General features: G+C 39.0%; 1 protein-coding gene across 2 annotated transcripts in view; it reads right to left on the bottom strand.

The window, feature by feature from the left end:
* COL9A1 (collagen type IX alpha 1 chain) overlaps positions 1–23,169 on the bottom strand; it is a 92,092-nt gene that overhangs the window by 46,086 nt on the left and 22,837 nt on the right. For both annotated transcript variants that reach the window (XM_034648242.1, XM_011233145.3), the window contains exons 6-18: positions 18,082–18,165; positions 17,280–17,300; positions 15,760–15,834; positions 15,397–15,432; positions 15,211–15,273; positions 9,380–9,433; positions 9,084–9,119; positions 7,128–7,151; positions 6,238–6,291; positions 4,908–4,961; positions 3,997–4,029; positions 3,177–3,233; positions 1,662–1,715 (exon numbers count right to left, since the gene is read on the bottom strand). In XM_034648242.1, the coding sequence (XP_034504133.1) occupies positions 1,662–1,715; positions 3,177–3,233; positions 3,997–4,029; positions 4,908–4,961; positions 6,238–6,291; positions 7,128–7,151; positions 9,084–9,119; positions 9,380–9,433; positions 15,211–15,273; positions 15,397–15,432; positions 15,760–15,834; positions 17,280–17,300; positions 18,082–18,165 (645 nt within the window). The remainder of the gene's footprint in view (positions 1–1,661; positions 1,716–3,176; positions 3,234–3,996; positions 4,030–4,907; positions 4,962–6,237; positions 6,292–7,127; positions 7,152–9,083; positions 9,120–9,379; positions 9,434–15,210; positions 15,274–15,396; positions 15,433–15,759; positions 15,835–17,279; positions 17,301–18,081; positions 18,166–23,169) is intronic.

Below are 23,169 nucleotides of genomic sequence, written 5' to 3' on the forward strand. Positions count from 1 at the left end.
AAGGTGTAAGTGACACAACATGTGAAATAAATTAAAAGAGTTTTCAACCATGGCCAAGAAAATTTTGGTCAATTATCTCACACACCAAAACAATTTTCAGGTTCTTCACTGAAAATGAAACCAAATTTGAGAGTCTGGATAACTAACGTATGTATAGGTATCAAGAGTACTGATTTCTTGGGGAGAGGGGTAAATACTCTAATTGATAGTTCCATCCCCAAATGGGCTTGTAAAAGTTCCCCCAAAGAAAAGTTCACTAAAAGAAGGAGGAAGGGAGCATGGCCTCAAAAATAACAGAAGTCTACCATATCTACTTGACTACATGCGTTACCTCATGAATATCTTTTGGTGTAATATAATATTCTCACACATCTTTTCCTGTGGTTAGATAATATTCTATTATATGGCTATGTCATACTTAATTTAGCCAGTCTCCTGTGGTTGGACATATTTTTTTTCACTTCTGTGCCCCTTGCTCTTAGAAGAAACACTGGCACACCGCAGGTACTCAATAAATATTTGTTGAATTTTTTTCAGTTGTGAATTTCAAGATTTAATGGAGGAATGAGCATGCAGAAAAATTTCTGAAGTACTCAACTTTTTTCTACTTTCTCCAAGTTGACATTAAGAACCCCACTGTTATATTCCAGATAAATAAAATGACTTAATTACTCAGGGCCCAAGTAATAAAAGACTAGAAATAAATGTCCAAACTGTAATAGGGTAGAGAAAATTGGCTTACTTACCCTGATTATCTGAGGTTGTTCAACAGACTGATTTTAGCTAGAGTCCAAGAATATTAATGCCTGACAATACAATAAATTGCCTCTCACCAGTTTTTAACTTCCAAAGAAAAACTCTAATTTTCTGCCTCCACCCAGTAACAGTATAGAAAGACATAGTCAACGACGTCTAGGAAAACTACATTAATAAGAATAGTTTGACTTTGTAAAATATCACAGAATTCACGGGGACAAAACTTCTGTTATGCAGGAAGTAAAATTCTTAGACACTTAAAGGCAATTTACACCAGTGGATTTAAAAAAAAAAAGCAAATAAGTCATCTTACTTTAAATTTCTGCCTTGGTTTTTCTGCAAGGCATGCCAGTCCCAATGCAAGTTGTGCTGTGGATTTCACGTTTCTATCTAGACAATAACATAAGTCTATCACTGACTTCCAGATTACTCAAAATCTAAATTCTATTGAAACGGAGTCAGAAACAGACAAATTATTTCAGAATTTAAGATGAAAAGCTATCAGCTATCAACCTCCTGTTTGCTAGTGTCAGCAACACTTGTCATAAAATTTTACATGTGTCATAAAATTTTGTTTAGCAGAGTGGAAAAACTAGCTGAATAGTGTTTGACTATCAAAAGCATCAAGAAAAAAAAAGCTGAGTGTGATTGATTTCAAAAGAAAAGCAAGGGGTAGCAACACAGGAAAGAATGAAATGTATGGTGTATTATTGTTTTTTGTAATTGAACAACATAAGAATATTATGCGTAGTCAGAATATTGATGCATCTACTGAAAACCTGTCAATCACCATTTGAAAAGGAAGGATAAAATATCATGCTTTCTTATTCCTTATAATTCCTTGTAATAAAAGTAATCACTACCTCCTAATCACAATTTACCCACTCTATACTCATTTTCCTTACCTTGTGACCTTGTCTTCCGGGTTCACCAATTTCTCCTTTAGCCCCTTTATGACCCTAAAAATGCAAAATGTATAATTAACAAATACATAAATAAACAAATTAAAAAGTAATTCTATTTGGTTTGTCCCAGAAAGTGGTCAGAAGGTTCATAAAGTGATCTTGCTTCCCTAAATCTGTCAGTGTGCTACACAGGAAAAGGTTATGTCACAAGGAAAATGACTGCCTTCAACGATCTTAATACCACCATATGTATTACATGACTAGTGTATATGATAAATATTAGCTCTAGGTAATAGAAAAGCACTGTTCTAGAATAACAAAGGGTGATTACCTGGTTCAGCAACATGGTTTATCACCAGCTGATCCCTAGATCCCTCTATCCCAAACTCCCTCTCACAGTTGGGTTAAGAGCAGTAAGTCTTCTCCAGCATCAGTAACTTTTTCTCAAAGGTGACAGTCCCGACTGAGCTCAGCTGGCTATCCCCTGCTCTCTCGACGCTGCTCTGAAAACCCTTCTGCCTCCTCTATACCTACCTCCTTCCTAAAGGTGGAAGAAGTGCTGATATAAGAAGGGGAGCTCCCAAGATGCACAACTCCCACCTCTTCTTGTACACAATTGTAAATGCAAAGGGAAAGCCATAAAGGGCAGTCCGGGAAAGCTGCACAGCATGAGAAGAAAATCCCTATCTCTTCTTGTCAGGCCACCTGTCCTAAGCATATGTGTGCTTTGGGTGTAACATGAGGCAAATGGGAAATGAACATTCCAAAATTAAGTCTATCAGAGCTTTCACCCTCGGAGACTTTCTTGTTCTGAGTCTAAGTCTTGGTGAAAAATAAGGCACCAGTCCAGGACCAGATCTTCTGCAGTTGTGGGAATCCACCAAAACTAACCTTAGAGAAAACCATCATTGGAAAACCAGTGCCCTGGGGCCTTTCAGATCATAGCATAACTCCTCTGGTCTGGAATTTTCAAAATCACTCCAGACTCATAGACTAGAGAGAAAAAGCCACTTAACCCCAACGATTGGTATTTTTTTATGGGAAATTTTAAAGTAATTATGATACAGAGTGAGAGAAAAACATTTTGGGGAAGTCTCTTTTCCTGCCTATTTTGCACTGTTTTCCCAATTTCTTAACTAAAATAGTTTCAGATACATTATGTGTGCAATTACTCCCCAGTCTTCCTCCATAGGAAACAAACTTCCGAACCTTAATTTGGTGTTATAGCATCTCTCAAGCCAGTACATTTTACTGGTATTTCCTCCCTGAACAATGGAAGCACTGTGTAATCAAACATCCATGTCTCCATGTACCTGCCAGGGGAAGCAGCTGTTGTTTCTAGGACTGAAGAAGGACCACAGACTAAGCCAAAGAATAAGCAAACACAGACTTGCCTAATCCGTCAAAATGGGGTCTTGCACACCAGAAAGGCCAATGCTTACAGGAAAGGATCTATTTTTTTTTTTTCCGAAGGATAATACTCCTGAATATAAAATCCCCAAATTATTCTCTTACCCTCATGCCTGGTAAGCCTGGATATCCTGAGCGGCCTGGCGGACAGGAATTGGGACACTGCCAGAGACAGAGAGAGAGAGAGAGAGGTAGAGAGAGCATAAATTAGAGCCTCCCTTTATGACAAAATGGTATATTTTAGGGATTGAAGCTTCAGAATCCCAGTATAATTATATTCATTAAATAAGTCTGAATACCCCTTTTTTTCAATATTTCATTTTTAAACTCAGAAATATTCCTAGCTTACAGGAAAGTACAGAGAATAGAACAAGCTTCCCCCACGTGTTCACCATCCAGATTTAATAAATGTTAATATTTTCCATATTTATTTCAGATTTATTAAAGAAATAAAATGTTTCCAGACCTAGTATACCAAATGCTTCCCACCTAGCATACTACGACCTGATCCTTTTCCCTTCCTCCTCCACCAGAAAAGCTCTATCCTGAGGTCCACAAACCCTTGTCAAATTGGCCAAAATTGCATTTAGTACAGTTTACGAACATCGTTTGAATATTAGTCTGTAAGTAAAACAAGTCTCAGAGGGAGTTGTTTGACTTCTAGCTTCTGAAATGGGGGTGCTCTGGTGAAAATGATGCCTTACTCATAAAGTAACAAGGCTATGGAAAAACAAAAACATTTCCATAATGAAAACCACTTACAGTCTGAGTGTATACAAACTAGCGCTATGGATTGCTCTGCTATCCATGTAAAGTAAAACACAGAAATACAACATAGTCCAGCAAGATATTTTAAAGAGACCTCATCTGAAGATTACATGGTCTTTGACTTAAACTGTATTTCATTCAAAGGTAAACACCTTACCAATGGATCGCCTTCATGAAAGCCAATTGTTCCCTAAAGTAAACAAAATATTAAAGTTAAGAATATAGTTAAATACCCTATTCAAACCTACTAATAATAGGAAGTCCATTGGATAAGAATATAATAAGTATATTTGTTCAATAGAATATAAGGAAGAAATAGCCACCCATAATATGCTAATATTCTAAAAACTTTGACTCATGGGCATATTCCTTCAGGAGACCCCTCTTTCAGGGAACTGAAATGAGAGACAGAATAGATAATGTGGGGAACTCTGGATCATACATTTAAAATATGAATTATCAGGGCGCCTGGGTGGCTCAATCAGTTGAGCATCTGACTCTTGATTTCAGCTTAGGTTGGGATCTCAGGATCATAAGATGAGCCCCACCTTGGGCCCTGCTCAGCAACTAGTATACTTGAGGATTCCTCTCCCTCTCCCTCTCCCCCTCCCCCAACTCACATGCTTTCTCTTTCTCTCTCTCTCTCTCTCTCAAATAAATACATCGTTTAAAAAACTGAAAAGAAATAAAATATGAACTCTCTCCTACTTAAACTCCTATTTTTTAAATTGCTTACTATGTAAATCCTTTGTAAAAATTAGTTCATTTGAAAATGTCCGTTTTATACATCCAAGTTTTAAGCATTTGAGAAATCGCAAATGTCAAAGGAATTCAAATGTAAGAGTAAGCCATTCCCTGAGAAAACCACCTTTTAAATTATTGTTATTCTTCTATTTTTCTGGCCTAAAAAGACCCATGCTCTGAATGAGTGAAAAAAATTGATAGCCGTTTTGGAATTTTAGAATGATGACTAGATTAACAAGTACTTCCATTTTTGGTTTTTAGGTTTCTTTAATCCTAAAGAATCTGTTTCTCAGATACAGAAAAACTGAAGCGCAAATAACTTACACTGGGTCCCGGAGGGCCAGGGGGGCCAGGTGGTCCTCTTCTCCCAGGGTCACCCTAAGTTATTTGAAAATTGTGATGCAGTGGTTATACACATGTCAAAACACAGTGCATAAAACTGGTGAGGCATGAGAGAATATTACTAGAAACCCCCACAGAGCTCAGCCATGCATAGACCTGCCACGAAAATCGATGGGTGGCCCATAATCCAATTAGCTCCACAAAACTAGAAGAATAAAGGAGCTCCGGTCTCACCAAAGTAATAAAACAAGGCAGAAGGAGATGTGGGGGGAAAAACAAAGCCAGTGCTTCTCTATAGAATGATCACTTTTTTCTGGAAACACTACATATTTTTTTAGTTGATTTACACAGGAACTAGAACAACCAATACTGCTAGTGCCATCCAGATACTGGTAGCCAAAGACAGCTTGCACCTGGCTGCAGCTATGGAATTGAAGGTTAATCTCTGCAATGCCAGACTCTCCCTGGTCCTGTTTACCCACAAGCTATTACTTGGCCTGTCACCGTACTCCCTTGCAAATGAGACAGAAGATCAAAGATGGCTAAATTCAAATGAAAATGGGTTTCAATTTGTCTTAACATCCAGAGTTCACTCCTTGCGTACCTTTTCCTTCTTAATATTCTACCCTAAGAAGTCAAAAGCATCTTACAATTAATTTAACCTCACAACCATTTCATATTTATTCATCTCTCCAGTGAATAATCCAATAGTAAGACATATAGAGAAGCAAGAATAAGTGTATAACACATGGCTTCTATTCTCAATGTGTTTACAATTATCTATCCTCCACATAATGTCACTACTTTTCAACCTTTTTGAAATATTTATTGGATAGTAACATCAAGAACTTATTACCAGCAATTTCTCCTATGGAGTTCAGCTCTTTATTGCCTAATGTTAAGTTCTGTTGGTTCAATTATAATTTAATGATCCTAACATAAATATACTTGGCAATAATTCTCGGCTATTCACTTTTCATTTCATGCAGTGTGCCTAATACAAAAAGACATTGGACCTTAATTCTGGCTGAGAGTCTGTTAGATGGAGGTGACGCCCTTTTGACTGATCACTAATTATGGAAGTTGGGAAGAAAAGTTTAGCTGATAACTTTGGGAAAAACATTAAAATCACTCTACAAAAATGAGGTAGCATTATTATCCCTGGTTCCCATCAATGTTATGAACTGGAATGAAATTCATCTGCCATTTTTTGGATTTGCAGGGGAAAGCATACATTAAGGCAATTTGTCTTCCTGAGTAATGTCTTCTACTAAATCAGCAAATGTCTATCAAAACGCACTGCAGTACTCACAATTGGTCCAACACGGCCAAGCTCTCCAGGGAGTCCTGCTGCCCCAGGGGGACCCTGTATGTATATATGCAATGGAGTATTACTCAGCCATAAAAAAGAATGGGATCTTGCCATTTGCAACAACACAGATGGGCCTAGAGGGTATTATGCTAAGTGAAATAAGCCAGACAGAAAAAAACAAATACCATATGATTTCATTTATTTGTGGAATCTAAAAAACAAAGCAAGCAAGCAAACAACAACAAAAAAACAAATTCTTAAATACAGAGAACAAACTGGTGGTTGTCAGGGGGGATGGGTGGGGGTAAAAGGTACAAACTTCTAGTGATAAAATAAGTAAATCACAGAGATGAAAAGTATACCATAGAGAACATAGTCAATAAGATGATAATAACACTGTTTGGTGACAAATGATGACCACACTTATTGTGGTGAGTACTGAGTAATGTATAGAATTGTTGAATCACTATATGACATCTGAAATTAATATAACACTGTATGCTAATTATACTTCCATTTTAAAAAGACATGGAATTCTAAATAAATAAAGGGACATGGTGACTTATAGATGTTTTCACAATCTATCATAAATGATATCAAATATGATAAGTAACTGATTTACAATTATCTAGCTGTGCTAGCTTTGGTTTCCAATGACACAACAACTCATTCAACCGAATTTTAATTACTTAAAATGGAATAGAAATTTCTAAAATTAATAAAATTTTTTGTTTAGCAGAACAGAGGTGTGTCATAGTAGCCACCTAATGTCATGTATATAGGACACTATAAACACCACTGGGTAGTGTCCGTTAGAGAGTAAGCTTGGGAGCTGAGAAATAGGCCCTTGTTATAGACTAGGTAGAAATAAACCAAGAGATGATACTTACAGGGGGCCCAGGAATACCACGGCCCTAAAAGATTAAAATAAAAATTGTTATGGTATGTGATTTAAACTTAGTATAAATACAGACAGACATAACTCAGTTCAAAAAAAAAAAAAGTACAAACTTTGTCACTAAATAAATATATGATGCTCATTCTAAAGAAAGGCCTGGATAAAGAAAAGCAAACATGGCTCTGCTTCTAAAGGAAAAAGCTTGTTCCTTCCTCAAATATAGTGATGGATATCCAAGCTGACCCATAATACTTTTTCCAAACTTATTTTTAAGAAAATCAAAGTAAAGAAGTCGTTCATGCTTGCCATCAGAACTTAGCATCACTCACAGAGAAGCACATCACAAGCTGACAGTTTAAAGATTTTTTTTTGCCATGTTTTATAAGAAATCTACATTAAACGCAATGCAGTATACTGCTTTATAATTTATAATGCGATGTTTGGAAATTCCCCCAAACAAACATTCAGCACAGAAAGGCAGGGGGGAAAAAAAGACCAGAAGCCACCCCCTTTTGGCAGGTGGGACTATGTTTCCAGACACCAAATCCATTAGGTGAAAATAAAATGGTGTCACTCCAGAAATGACTTACTATGGGATCCTAATTTAATATCCTGAATTTGATCTTAAAGCTAGTTATTTCATTTCCCTCTCCTCTATACTTTATATCTCTTTAGCAACACTGAACTGCATATAATCAAGGATTGACACCACATCTTACTTATCCTCCTAGCCTCAATTCCTACCACAGGACCTAGTATATGCTAAACCCTAACGATATGCTTGTTGAACTTCATATAACTGAACATCAGCTGCCTAGAATCCCATTTTATCTATCTTTGCTTTCCAGATTCAATACTCCCCCATTGGGAATCCTCATTATTCCTTTCTCTCCTACATTGGCTTGGATAACTTTTATTCACAACTATCTCTGATATTCATGTGAGCTTTTCATTCCAGACTTCCTTTTCTTAAATATCCATTTATGAAGCACTTAGTGGAATCAATGTACACCCTGTGATATGATATTCTTATTTCTAATTATTTAGGCAGCCAAAACAAACACAAATTTCACATGAGCAGTATGTTTTAATAATAAGTGGGGCTTTTTCAAGGCATTTCAAGGCATTTGAAAAACTACTCCTATTTGATCATTTTAATATGTAAATCAATTTGGGAAATAAGTGTTATGCTTGAAAATACCAAAGTAATCAATAAGTTATTTCATTACCATAGCTCTAGATGTTTGACGAATTTCAAATTTCACTTGGTTTTTTAAAAAAGCCATCTCTATAAGATGTTGAGCTCTGAGTGGAAAAATATGGGAGAAAGGCCAGCAAGCTATTCACTTCTGAAAATAGCCTTATAATGGAAAAGTTGACAGACAGTGAAATATGGCCATGAAAACAGTGCAAATAGAAAACAAAGACAAAAAAATACAGATTAATGACAAGAACAAAAGAGGAATAAAGAGCGAAATGGAAAGGAAAAGCAGTCTGAGAACCTAGCCCTCTTATAAATAGAAGTAACACAAATCAGCCAGATTGGGCAATTGCAGGAAAGGACTAACTGGGGAATCAGGCTGGTAATTATATCTGATGGTTGACATTCCATTAGAGATAAAACCAGTTGTGAAGAAAGTGGTGTGATATTATGGTCTAAACATCGAATATTTAGATTTGCTGTTATTATGCAAGAAATGTTTTCCATCAAGGGGAGTGAAGGAAGGGTTGTCTATTGGGAGATACTATCTGTAAGCAGACATATATATTTTATACTGTGCATTCAAATTTCTCTAAAAGTTCTCTATTCATACTCAGAACGCTTACCATAGCAGATAAGTCATGAACTCCTTTGTGATGCATATTATGTCAAAAGCTGCATTTAAACATTTCACAATGACAGGAAATGATAGGAGATTTTCAATTCTGTCACTTTACAATTACTTACTGGAAATCCACGAGATCCAGGAACACCGGGTTCTCCCTAAAAATAAAAATAGCTTCATTGTACTTGGCTTTTTGTAGCATGAATATGTAAATATGTAAATTGCATAAATTTTGAAATCATTAAAACACTCCATCTTGATGTTTTTCAATTTAATTCAACTAAAACACGATTTTAGTTGAACGAGTGCATTTTCTCTGTTTCATAACTAATTTTTCAGTTGACTTGCAAACACTATAATAAAATAATACTTCAGCATCTAACTAATACCAGCAATTAATACCAGGTAGCTAACTTACTTTTTGTCCTCTTGGTCCAACAGAACCAGGGGATCCATCAGGTCCTGTTAATCCCTAACAAAGCAAGATGATGTTAGAACTATTATAGCACCCTTAAGCAAACCCCTAAGTGAATAATTGCATTTTATTTATTAATTATGTATGGATGGTTATCTTTGTATGATGTAAATATTTACAAAGAAATACCTTCCTATATTCTTACTCAAAGGTAATGTTTAACATGAAATCTGCCTGTTACTTTCTGTTGATAAATTTTATCATATTCCTAATTTCCTGCTAACAGGGTCTAATAATTTTAGTATTTTTTGTCTCGCTTTGGAAAAATACATATAACAATTGTAGCGTTCTAATAGCTGTGTCTAATGGGACAACAGACCTTGGCTCTGTCAATTACCCATGTTTATGGACCTCCTTTACTTCATTTATAAAAAAAAAAATACCATATGTCTCTATATCTCTCTAATAGTGTTCGAGAGTTAATAAAATGTTTCTTCAATAGGAATTAAAAATACTCAATCTCATTACAGCCCTATAGCCATCTAAAGCCCTCTAGCATCTTCCAGCAATAATGATCGCTTCTTGAAGAACATTAACTTTTAAAATGAAATGTTTGAGAGCATGCATGTTTCTACACTATCTGCCTTGATAAAAATAGCTATAATTAATATATATTTTCATTTGTGTCACTTAGTATGCAGAATTAAAGCCAATTACTATAAACACATTTTATAACTATCATATTTAATACTAAATATGTTATTTAAAGCATATCCTCTAAACATTCTCATTTTCCCTACCAGTACTTTTTACCATCATCCTCAATATAAAATAGATTTTAAAGCACTAATAACACTACATTGTACACCTGAATTTTCATATTTGATGAAGATGCACTTTTATTTTTTAATTTTTCTTTACTCTTTGACATTTTTAGATATCATTTATAATGTAATCTTGAAATTATACCTTCCCAAAGATAAATATGTGTGTTTCTGTGTGTGTGTATATATATATATGTGCATGCATACATAAACATCTTATAAAACTATTTATTATCAAGACTTTGAAAAACACTCAAATGGTATTAATCAAGGGATTCCTTGCAAATATGAAAACTCTACTTAAAAATGGATCATCAAAATCCATATTTAATCCTTCATAGTCTACATATCACTAAAATGCTTCCATGTAATTTATAGAGAAAACCAGTTCACTGGCTACCATTTTTACATTTTTCTACATCAATCCCTTATGATTCCAAAGGGTGAAGCAAAGAAAGTAGAAAAAAATAAGTTGAAAATGCTAATTACTGGAAATTTACCAAAGAAAATTATTAAACACACATAAAACAATTATTCACAGACTGTCTTTGATTTTCAATCACCCTAGTCTAAATAGAACATTGTAATTTGGGAACAAGCCCCAGCATCTGAGGTGCTGAGCACCTACAGTAATGAAACGTTGGCTTTTGATTTGGGTCAACAAACCGTACATCCGGAGCATTCTCTGAAGGCACATACAACACAGAGATTTTACAAACCTGAGAACACATTTGACTAATGGAACCCCTAACTCCCACTTCATGTATACACCCTCCAAAATCAATCCTGGTCAATTGCCACACAGGCAACCAACAACAATCTTCAGTCTGTGACTGGAATAACTGACGAGATTGGTGAGCAATAGCTACTATATATGGTAGAATTTCAGCCACATAATAATAATAAAGCAGAACCAAGTAAATGGTTGGACAACACGGAGGCTCACTTCTTATTTAAAGGTCACGTCTTATTTAAAGTACCTTCTATAACATGTGATAAATTATGTCTATCACTAGGAAGTTCTTCGAATTAAATTGATAATACATTTTGGTGTCAGATGTTACAGTGAACTCTGTTAGGAAATAGCTATACAGGAAAGCATAAGCTTCATAAGGACAAGGACAGCATGTCCATTATAATCCTAACACGTTGCCCCTGGTATCTAACACATACTCAATACATGAGTACTGAATATTTAATTTAGGTTAGTCTGTTAGGTGGAAGGATATTACACTTATCCCTGTATATCATCTTTATTTGGGGTTCAAATCCCAACTTTGCCACTTACTAGCTGTGCAACCATAACAAGCTGCTTAACTGTATAGTGCCTTCATTTCCTAATCTGTAAAATAGGTGTAATATTAATATCTAACTGATATGGTAATTTTGAAAATTAAATGGGATATTACACACAAAATGCTTACAACAGTGCTTGGCAGAGTGGGCCCTGACACATGTTAGCTATTCTTATTATCATCATTATTATATGGTCAGCGCTGCTATAGATGTTGTGAAGAGTTCACCTGAAACATAAGACATGTTTCCTGCTCTCTCGGAGCTTAAAACCTCATTCAGAAGGGGTTCTGCAAACAAACAAATGAACAAACAAACAAAAATCTAGATATTAATACATAGGTATTTCATGGCCTCCTCACATTTCTTTGATGTCTGACTATTTCCACTTACACTGACCTTTCAGAATAATTTCTTAATAACTCACTATTCTAATCATATAAACATCTGCCAGGGACAGTAGTTGTACATATCCTGAGGATGTTCTAACTGCTTTCCTGTAACACGTGGTATGGTTTAACTGTAATGCCTATATTTCATTCTAATTCTTCTTCACAGCAAATAGTGCCGGTAAGAATATCTATAGATTATTGATAATAACGCAGTTGTCCTTTGGGTGCAAAGTTATAACCAAGCTCTCTGACATCTCTAATTTTACATACACACACACACACACACACACACACACACACACACACACACATATATGTAATCTTCCACACTTACACACACACACACACACAAATTCCATTTTGCAATAATTCTTATTTGTCAAAGAACTGACAGAGAAAAATATTACCAGTGGCAGAAAGAATTGCTTTCATATGAATGTTTATGAAGATAAAGTTCTGTATGGGATGATATTGAAGCTGTGCTTTGAACTTTCATGCTGCTGCTTGGCAGTGAACACCAGGCCTCAATAGTAATTTCCTTCTAGCATTCCAACTACTCAGCTCGTGAGACTCAAGTCATAATTCTACAAGCATAGCTGCCATGAAGCTTTTACATTTTCTGTCAAAATATCTACTTCACTTAGGATAATTACCCTTTAAATCATATTCCTTCCATATTATTCCAAACATCATCTGATTAACCATTTGTTAACATTACCAAAAAGTATGGCTTTGCAATGAACCAAAGATCAGAAGGCAAAGAGATTGGAGGCTTAAGGTCCCACCAGTACACTCAGGCTCACCTAATAAGAAAAGATCATTGCAGCTCTCCTGCTTACTTAGGTCGCCTATGGCCAGGGACAAACAGCAAATTCTGATCCAGTTACTCATTATTCATTATTCTCAATGTCTAGCCACAATTTAAGGTAAAAGATTTGTTTAGAACGTCAAATGAGCCAAAGGGTACAGTAAGTCAGAATCTTGTAAGCCCCATGTGGCTCCATTTCAAAATCTGGTGGAACCATACCAATATTTACAAATAATTAGAAAATATCAATTATAAATTATTTTTATGATCCATTTAATTACCCATATCATTTTTATTGGCTGGGAATTTAGATAACTAAAAATTCACTGTCACTCTTTTTCTATTTTCTCTGATTATTCATCTATTTAAGATACTTGTATACACATGAGGCAAAACTATCAGGAAAGAGAGTGAGTCTAAAAATGAAGAAATGTAGTTTCTTTCACTATCTTAGCTGCTAAATAATTCTGGGTCCCTGAGGAAACTACCTTTCCTCGAAATTATTCTGTGTTCTTATCTGTGGAGAATAATATTAGCCAAACTTGCCTTCCAGGTTATTGTAAGGTTAAAAGAAATAATGTCTGTGACTGCACTTGAGGAAAAAATTTCTACACAAATGCATATTAGTACAGTTAACTTTTTGCTTAGTATGGTTAACTTTCTGTTCTAGGAAATGCCTAAAAGACTGGCACATACACGGATGTCTTACTAGGGAACTGCAACTAGAGACCAAGACAAAAACTCCTGGTTATGACATTGTTAACTATATTGTACTTCTAAAGATTTTTAAGCACTTTCATTTGTTTATACAAAGTTTCTATTTAAATGGGGGGATTAGATTATACAACAAAACCAGGCATTGTCTTTATGACCTTATGGTAAAAGGTAAAGAAGAGTGTGTAGCATGTCGAGCATGCTACAAAAGCACCATTGAACTGACTGCACAGATAACTCTAGCCCTCTGTCTGGAAGTATTTCAACTCAATACCAAGGGAAGACTTCAGGTGATTAGTTTATGCTTCAACCACCACAAAATTAATAATAATAATAACGTAATCATAATTTTTTTCACACAAAAGGCAGGTTCAAGTTTCATAGGAATGCAGAAATAAATCCAACCCATATTGGCTACTGTTTTATAGAGTATCAGACTTTTTTATTATGATGTGACAGTTTCAAGTAATTCAGTGTTGCAGAAAGAACTTGAAAACCAACAAGTTATATAATTTCAGTTCATATTATACAAATATTAGTTTGATATTCAGTTTGTATTATCCAAATATTAGTTCTTGGGGGATTCTTCCACACTCACTTTGCATCACAGAGAAAGTTCCGTAAAACAAAATCTTTCCTAAAGTACTAAATAGCATAGACAAATCCCCCCGTAATGGTAATCTTTATAAAGAAAGCATATCTTAATAAACATTAAAATCTAGCAGTTTTTTCTTCAATATGTATAAAGACTAGTCAAAAATTCTTGGGAATTACAATCGTAGGTTTTCAGGTGCTTTCTTTGACTTAGAAAAGTCTTTAGGTTTTGGAAACCACATAAAGTAGTAACTTGACAGATAACTTGATGAATGCACCACTGCATGTTTTCTGAGAACAGATAACTTTATTTTACTTCACTTTGTATCCCAGTTTTAAAGTCAAGGGCTGGCCTATAGTAGGACTTCAGTATCTACTAGTCCAGCACATGGACCAGAGAAGCAGAGAGTCCTGAAGTCATTATGCTCTGAGGAAATATTATTTACTGCTGGTTTTTCCTACAATTTAGCATGAGCTTTCTTCAGTCGAGGGAAGGGAGAGGTGTAGAGGTGGATAAACTGGAGAAAGGATGCCGATTCCCAATTTTCAAGCCACCCTACTCAGCTTATTTCTGTCAGTGATGCCCGTCAAGAAAACATGGGAAGAGGAAAACTAGTTTTGAATTTCCCATTCTTTGCGTGCTGACCATTTCCCTGCCCCACCCCCACACATCCCCCACTCACTTCGGGCCCTCCCCTCAATAGTATCTTTCTTACTTCTCTTCTTCATGATTTAGGAGTACTCTGCGCCTGCCTGCAGGTCCTTTTCTAAATTACACTAGGAAGTGCCTGTGAAAGGGCAGGACTAAAGGCTACTCGCTGCGTAGCCTCACCAGAGCCCCAGGACAGGGCCGAGTAAGGTTCGTCTTCCTCCAGCACCCCTGTACCGGAAGTGGGGCTGAGAGTTCAGGCGGTGAGCAAGGAGTGGAGGGTTAGGGGCAGGCACTGGGAACCCGTGGGGGTTTTCTGAGCACAGTGCGCTCTCCCCAGGGGGCCGCGAGCTCTCTCCACCCTCGCAGGACCCTTTGCAGAAACGGCCGCCTCCACACCACGCAGGGACTACAAGGCCCCGTTCGGGGCCACAGCCCTGTCTGAACGTGGATTCCCGCAGCCTGCATCCCCACCAACCAGCACATCGCCACGTCTCTCCCTCTCCTCGCCCACCCCACCTCGTAGCCCCGTGCGTGCGCGTGCGTGTGCGCCTACTCACGTCGGCGCCCGGCGTGCCCGGCTTGCCCGGAGCTCCTGGCTTGCCCGGTTCTCCGGCAGGACCCTGAGCAGGGAGGGGGCGAGGCCGGGAGAGAGAAAGATGCAAAGTTGAGACTCTTGGGACTCACGTGGCTGCAAACCACGTCTAAAGGAAAGAAGTGAAGGGCGAATGCACTGATCAACTTACCGGAGGGCCCGGGGGACCCTTTGGACCTCGGTCACCCTGGAGAGGTAGTAGAAAAGGCAAGAACAGTCCATGAGTGGGAGGCGCTGAGGACCCAGCTGGAGGACTCCCACGCGTGTTCACCACACAGCTCGGGGACGGGGACAGGATAAAGCTACATGGTGGAGATTCTTGACCAAGGGAAGCAACTGAACATGTCTACCTCATCTCTCCGAAAATCCCCAGGCTTCTATAGAAGTTCCAACCCAGCCCTCATCCATGCCCTAGCCCCTCTTTGGGCGGCGGGCATCTGGCCCAGTCAAAAAACCCATCCCGCTGGAGAAAGGGTAGGAACTGGAGGAACAGAGAACTGGAGTAGACACTTACGTCGATGCCATCGATGCCTGGAACTCCAGGGGGGCCCGGGGGGCCCGGGGGACCCTGCTCGCCCGGAGGACCTCTCTGACAAAAACAGCACACACGGGTTAATGGAGCAGGTTGGGCGACAAAGAGAAACTGGCGCAGTGTCCTGAGGCCCCCACCTCCACCCGGTAAGGACACTTCCCTTTGGAGGACTGAGCCTTGAAACCCGGTAAATGAGTATGAAACTCCCAAGGGACCCCAGGTTTCTTTGGTTCCGCCATATTCTGAATGAGGCTTAATAGTGTGGTTAGAGCAGAATCTAGGCCCCAAGGTGGGCACTGGGGTCACATGGCCTCACTCCTACAGAGACCATTAAACCAAAGGGGGTTCTTGAAGAAGGGAGAGCCTGATGCGTCTTTTTTTAAAGGGACTCAGTAATGAAAATGGTGGTCATTCACTACCTCCATTCGATTAGTAATTGAGAGTCAGTGTTTTGGCTAAAATGAACTGCTCAGAATGGAGGCCCTCCACCTCAGATCGTTTTGTAAATCTTTGTACGTCCAGTGGAAATCGGGGGAAAATACTAGAAGAAAACTGGGGAGGATTGGGGCAAAAGAGCCTTGAAACCCAGAGAGGGCCTGGCCTCATTTCGAATTTACCTGCATTGACACTCTCTTGCATAAGGTCTTTGCACCTCGCTTTAAAATTTCAGACTGACCCTAGGGTATTACCGCTTTTATCGCTTGCAAACAGCTAAGCTTTGATGGTGCTAGAGGGAATACTGGCGTCTGAAAATAGTGTGAGCATGTTGCTTAGGGAATGTGGGATTTCTTTTTCTCTACTAATTTAAAAAAAGAAAAAGAAAGAGGGTGAAAAAGCTTCTTTCATCAAGGAAACTTTGTTTTTCTAAACTCCAGTGACCAGACTGGTTACAATGGGGTCTTTGTAAGTGAAACCTCAAACCACGGCTGGGCTCACCCGCCCCCGCCGGGTCCTCTCCCGCGCGGGAGGGAGGAGACGCCGGAGCCTTCGGGAAATTGCTGAAATTTTGACTGATGCCAGCCAAGGCCGCCGGGTTCCAATTCTAGAGCGGCGGGCACCGCTAGCAGGGCTCGAGGTTTAATGCTGCCACCGCGGGCTGGTGGAGCTGAGAGGGAGCTTTAGCGCCTCTAGTCTGAATTCCCGCCTTCTCCAGAAAGGCCTGCTCTTGAATGCAACCAGGAGGGGCGGGGTGGGGGAGTTAAGAAGCAACCCGGTAAAACGCCCAAGTTTAGTGACGGGTCCCGAGTCACTAATGGCCTTCAGAGCCTCTGCCTGCAGCGTTGGGGCCCAGCTGGGGGAGGAGACGCCTTTCTCGACCTAAGGGTCATCTAGGGTCCTCCACTCCGACGGTACTCGCTGCAGGTGCCCAAGGCTGGAGGAAGAACGCGGCTGCAGAGCCCAGGGAAAGCACTGCGCCTTCCCCACAGCCCCCGGGATGGCCGCTCCTCCACTTTTCCCTGCGTGCACTTGAAAAATGCAAGCACTTCTCGCCCTCAGCTTACCTGGTCGGTGGTCTCACTGGGCTGGAGAAGAAAAGACGGGGAGAAAGTGAGAAAGCTCTCCCCACCCCACCTCCCACACTCGCGCACAACTTACTTGAGCCATGCACAAGCAGAGCCCAGACAGCAGCAGTCGCAGCCCTAGGGCCCCTCGATCCCGCGCCGTCCAGGCCATGCCCCCGCCACCCTCTGCTAATCCCCTGGACGGACTCTGCCTCCTGCCGCCCGCTAGCCTTCCGGACCCGTCACACGCATCAAGTGGCACTTCTCTCCCGCAAAAAACGCCCCCGGGAGTAGTCTTTGCAAAGGTGCCCAGCCAGGGGAGGCGTACGTGCCTCCTGTTTATGAATGGCCCTGGAGAGGGTCCTGGGGATTGGAGGAGAGCTTGCGGGCTGGAGGACGGATAGAATGACAACAGTCCCCCTTAACCCTTTCCCCGCCGCCACACAGGCAAGGCCCGAAAGCGCACTTTGCCTCTGCTTCTGCCTCTTCCCATCCACCCGAGTGTAGTCTCTCGCTGTCCACTGCGGGGAGGCGGGGAGAGGCGAATGGACAGCCAGTGTTCTCGGATAGATGTTTGGAGGAGGAGGACTGAGGGTCATAAGCCACCAAAGGTAGACCCAGACACCCCAAGGTGGTTTCTACCGGCCAGGCTGTGGGTGGGACCTGTGTTTCCTTAATATCTTTCAGATAATACCGTAAAGCCTGAACTCTTTAGAAAAAGAGTGAGGAGGTGGGGAGTTTAAGGAGGTGGTGGGAGGTAGGCTAGGTGGAAGTGTCCTTTGCAGGTGGTCAGTGGACTCACAGTTATTCGGACTGGCAGCTCATGGCAAGTTTCTCTCCTGGGGCGTAGTGGGTCACAATGGATCAGCATCCACTGAAGTTCAAACTGGAGAAAGACAGTGGACAGTCAATTCAGATTCTTCTGGAGGACAGAAGCAGGTCATTTAAGAGAGAGATAAGTTTGTAAGTGTGGCCCAATTGTTAAGTGACTGGAAACCAATTTGAACTGGTTGACCTCAGTGGACCAATACTCTTGTTCCTTGAATACAGATCTTCCAATGGAAATGGGCTGGAAGCCTTTCCCAAGTTTCTCTGATGATTGAATGTAGATGTCTGTAGCTCTGCAGTATTCCAGTGTAGCCCTAGGCAGGAACAGACCACAGGCACTGACTTTCCATTTCTGTCCTTCCACACCCTCAAGATGCAGATTCTGTTAAAATGAGGCCCTGAGAAAGCAAGGAACTGTCCATGTCACAAGCCAGTGTGAGGGTCTGGATTGGAACCCAGGGCTGCTGAACTTCAAGGAGAACACATGAGCCAAGAGTTCACATGGGAGAAGATTACAGACAGAGACAGCCAAAGTGGTAGCATCTAGGAGGAAAGGAGAGGAAAAAAAATCCAGTCCTAGAAATTTGTGTGCTAGAGACGACATTCTCCATGGAGTATCCACAGCTTAAAATGGAAATAGGAAGGACTGGAAATGAAGGGAATGAGAGGGAAATCTGGAACTCAGGGAAAAACAAACAAGAGAATAGAAAACATTTAAATTTGGTGTTATCTCATTCATTGGTTGAAGAGATACAAAATTTTCAGACACTTGAAATTCAAATATGCCCTGACAAGTTCTTACATTTTAGCAGGTGTTAAGAGAGAAAGAAGGAAACAGGAGAGAAACGCTACAATGAAAGAGTGACCAGTTTTGAAGCAGAAGGCCTCAGATGACAAGGTAAAAAAAAAAAAAAAAAAAAAAAAGTGCACCATCCAGCACTTCCATTCTGGCCTATCTTCTTAAATTGAGGAAGTTCTTTGCTAGTCATCTCATTTCAGATCCATATTTCTTGATCAGTTGATTCTTCTGGCATTATGCAAATGTCTAATTAACTATCAAGGTCCCAAATCTAAAACATTATGTCTTTTCTTTCATCCAATAGTGATTTACATTCCATCCCACCTGCCAAAATGTCTCTAGATCTCCTGGATCTAGCATTAAGTTAGATACATTTTTTCCATTATTATGGAAACATCCGGGAGTTGAGGTTACTGAATGAAAGATCAGACTTGGAGAGGATGAAGGATGAAGTCCTTCCCTTCTACTCATTATGAAGGGAAGTTAAACAAAAGGAAGTTTTCCCTTCTATAAAGGGGTGAAAATAAGACATTAAGCTTTCAGATTCCTGCATTTGCACCTCTTCTTAGATGATTCTAACTGTCCTGGTTGCTCTCAACCCTCCCATGGCTCTTCTCCAGAAAATATGGATATCTGGAAAAATGAAGTAAGTAGGATGAAAAGAAAGTGAACAGCTAAACCAAGATATATTTTAAGATGGAAAGTTCTCTATAAATTTTATGAAAATTGTGTATTCATGGTATGAATTATTTAACAATAGTATACTGACATCCTACAAAAGAACCGCTTTTCAAGCCACACAATTATCTTACAGTTAAGCACATCACTTTGTCAGATACTTTATCTTTATTAGAGTAGTCTCATTTGCTTGGGAAGGATTTTATTTTGATTTTGTTCTAAACTGCAGTGGAAATTTTAATAGGAAGATAAAAGAAAAGAGAAACAACCTTCTCTTAATGACTACTAAATACCTAGCTGTGGCTCAAACAACTCTTTAAAGCCGTTCACACATGAGTAAAGTGGGGCAGAGAGGCTAAATCATTTGCCACAGTCACACAGCTAGTAAAAGACAGAGCTAGCATTCCAAATGTGCCTGATTGTAAACTAAGGGCCTTCTCTACTCCTCTACTAGCCTCCCCCAAGAATACATCCCATCTCCAGAAACGGCCATCATTTTCTAAGCCAGTAACCAAGGAATTTGGTGATTGAACTTTCACATTAAAGATGAATAGAAAAGAAGAGTGCTCTAGAAATTAAAACTTTGCAAGCTTACATCCAACATCTGCTAGAAAACTTCAGAACAAGACTAAGGAGCATCCCTAAGAAGTCAGACCTCTCCCTGTTTGCATGATTGTTACGCAAATACATCCAGAAGCAAATTTCTAATGCTTCTCCAAAAACTGACAACTATTTCTATATGCAGTTACATATTCATGTGTATAATAAAATATCATACAGGAAAGAGGGTTATAATTCTTTTGCTTCAATGATTAGATAAAAATATTACCGGAATAAGTAAAGGTGTCTCCCCCCTCCCTAACTCTCAAAATAAGAAAGATCATTCATATATTTTATTAACTAAGTCCTTTGTGAACTGGTAACTCACACTAGGCATGCATTGTATATGTTTGATATTTTGATTCTCAAATTCATAGCCTAATCACCTTGAGAAACTTTAGTTATATGGTTAACCAGGAAACCTATATCCTTTGTTTAGATACTTCATTAAAGTTACTTAGTGTAAATGCAAAGTAATTTATTAAGCTGTTTTCTGAAAAATGTAATTCTCTCTGGATAAATTGGTACACCTGCTTAAATATGCAAGATGCAATTGTGGCACAGGATAATGCGGGAACGAAATGTAATTCATCTGTGAATACAGGCTGGGTTGTTTGGAGTGCCACATAGATCAAAGGTTTCTGCACACATCTGTGCATCCACATAAACACCACCTACGCACTAATAATCATCTATACAACAGCCATTTTTGGCATGCAATATGAATTCCAATTTGCATGTTAATTATTTTGAAAGAAGATTGGCAGAGTTCCTTACTAAAAGTCACTTTCATTACACATCAAAAATGCTGATTTCCACACGTTTCTCATTTTCATACCTGGAATCACTGTTCTCTTTGAATACCCACTGACAAAATATATGTGACGAATATTTTAATTTAGTCCTTCAGTCAACATTTTTGAAGTCCTAATATATGCCATGCAATATAGCATAGGGAAATATTCTAGGGAAACTGAAGATATTCTCCTCCCCATAATGAGTTTACAGTTTGTAAGACTTGAGAAAAATACAAGTAGAGAAATAAGAAGCTTTTTTTTTAAATCAGTTAAACAGAATGCCCTAGCACAATTCATCCTTCTCAACATGAAATACTTCATCATTGTCTCAGGGAGAACTGAGTTGTGTGATTGTAAGGTGCCTTACATCACCCAGATTTGGCATTATCCAATTCTTTTCTATAGAACATTAAAGTATAATTCCATCCCCTAATCCAGAGTAGTGTCCAGCAGACAACACATTGAAACAAGGAATTTTGGCACCAACTCTCTACTCTTGTAACAGTGCTAGTGATTTCTACTTATTTCACTAGGTTGTTGAGGAAAATTAGTAAGATATTTAAGCTTTTCATAAAAATTAAGGAAAAACTAATAGCAGACATCTATCTTTTCCTCCAGAGAGAATTCTAATGGCAAACTATAGAACTTGGTTCAGTATTAATGAGAATAGAACAAGGCTTGATTTTTTTGCATACTGAATTATGATTAAATTTTACTAGTATAGAATACCTAAAAACTAGCTCTTCAAATATAAATTCTTCTAACAGGAGAAATGTTTCATTAAGCTTTTGTCTACTCAATGGCAACAAAGATTTAAAGAAATACTTGAACTCTGAGATCACATTTTTCTTTTCACTTTATGACAAAGTGTTGGTCTCTACCATCATGAGGGAACTCCTTCAAGTGAAGCTTCCTAGTTGTTAAGCAGAAGGCTCTAAACCATCCTGAAATCAGGAATTTCCCCAACTCTCTGTAGACTAGGCCCTGCAGTTCTAGACGTAGTGCTAAGAATGGTCATTAAATATGAGTAGGTGACAGTCAACCGAATCATACCAAGGGCAGAGGCAGAACAGTTAAAGGTAAGAACAGTAGACTTAGAGTTAGCAGACCTGGCATGTAGTACTTTATTCATCTTTTTATCCAGCATATCTTTATATAACACTCTTATGCATTTTGAGATAGAAGCTATGGAAGATACAAAAATGTTTAGTACATAGGGCAGCATCTAGGCCAAAAACTGCTTTTGATGCTATATATAGTATTGCAGTTGATGTACAACATGGCTAAGGTCATCAGCAAGAGATCATATAACCTGTAACATGCGAGTGAGGCCCTGAAGAGCAATTGAGATTCTCATAGGCAGAGATGGGGAGGGTAAAGACTAGAGTTCTAAAGACAAGAGGTCACAGTAACACAGCACAAGGGGAGAAGTGATGTATACAAAGGGATTAGATTCACTGTGGCAAACAGTAGACATTAGATTTTTTTTTCTCTGTTGAATTCTAAGCTAAGGAATTTGAGTAGTATTGGATAGCTAATTATGGACCATCATCAAAGATTTTTCTGTACCAGGGATATGGATGGGGAAAGGTGGCCTAATTTAAAAGGGCACTTCAAGGGGATTCATGTGGTAATAAATGCTCAATCCTTGGAGTCAGAAAGAGGTGACTTTAGTAGAGCATAAAGGAATGTTACACCCTGAGCTATGGTGAGGCATCCTCAGTTATCTGCCCGTTTAAAAAAAAAAAAAAATCATCCCCTCATGCCACATCCCCCTTCACCTGCCATCCTGTTTTCTGCTCTTCTCCATTTAAAACCCAGAAGAGTTGTCTGTATTTGTTGCCTGCAGTTCTTATCCCTTCTATTCTCTCTTGAAGCCTTTCCAACTGGGCTTTCACTCCCAATACTCCAATAGGTCTTTTCTCAAAGTCACTCTCATGGGTTTCTGAATCCAATATCAAATCTCAGTCCTCATCTAATTTTATCTGTCTACAGCATTTGAGTGAGTTGACCATTTTATCCTCCTTAAAATTCTATTTCCCCTCTAAGTCAGTACCACAATCTCCTGATTCCCTCTGATATCACAGGCTGCCCTTTCTGGACTCTTTGGCTGAATCTCCCTCATCTCAGCAACCTTTAAATGTTGGTTGTTTCAAGTTCAGTTTTGGAACTTCTCTACTGCATTCGT

The sequence above is a fragment of the Ailuropoda melanoleuca genome, chromosome 19, assembly GCF_002007445.2.
Source record: "Ailuropoda melanoleuca isolate Jingjing chromosome 19, ASM200744v2, whole genome shotgun sequence".
NCBI lineage: Eukaryota > Metazoa > Chordata > Mammalia > Carnivora > Ursidae > Ailuropoda > Ailuropoda melanoleuca.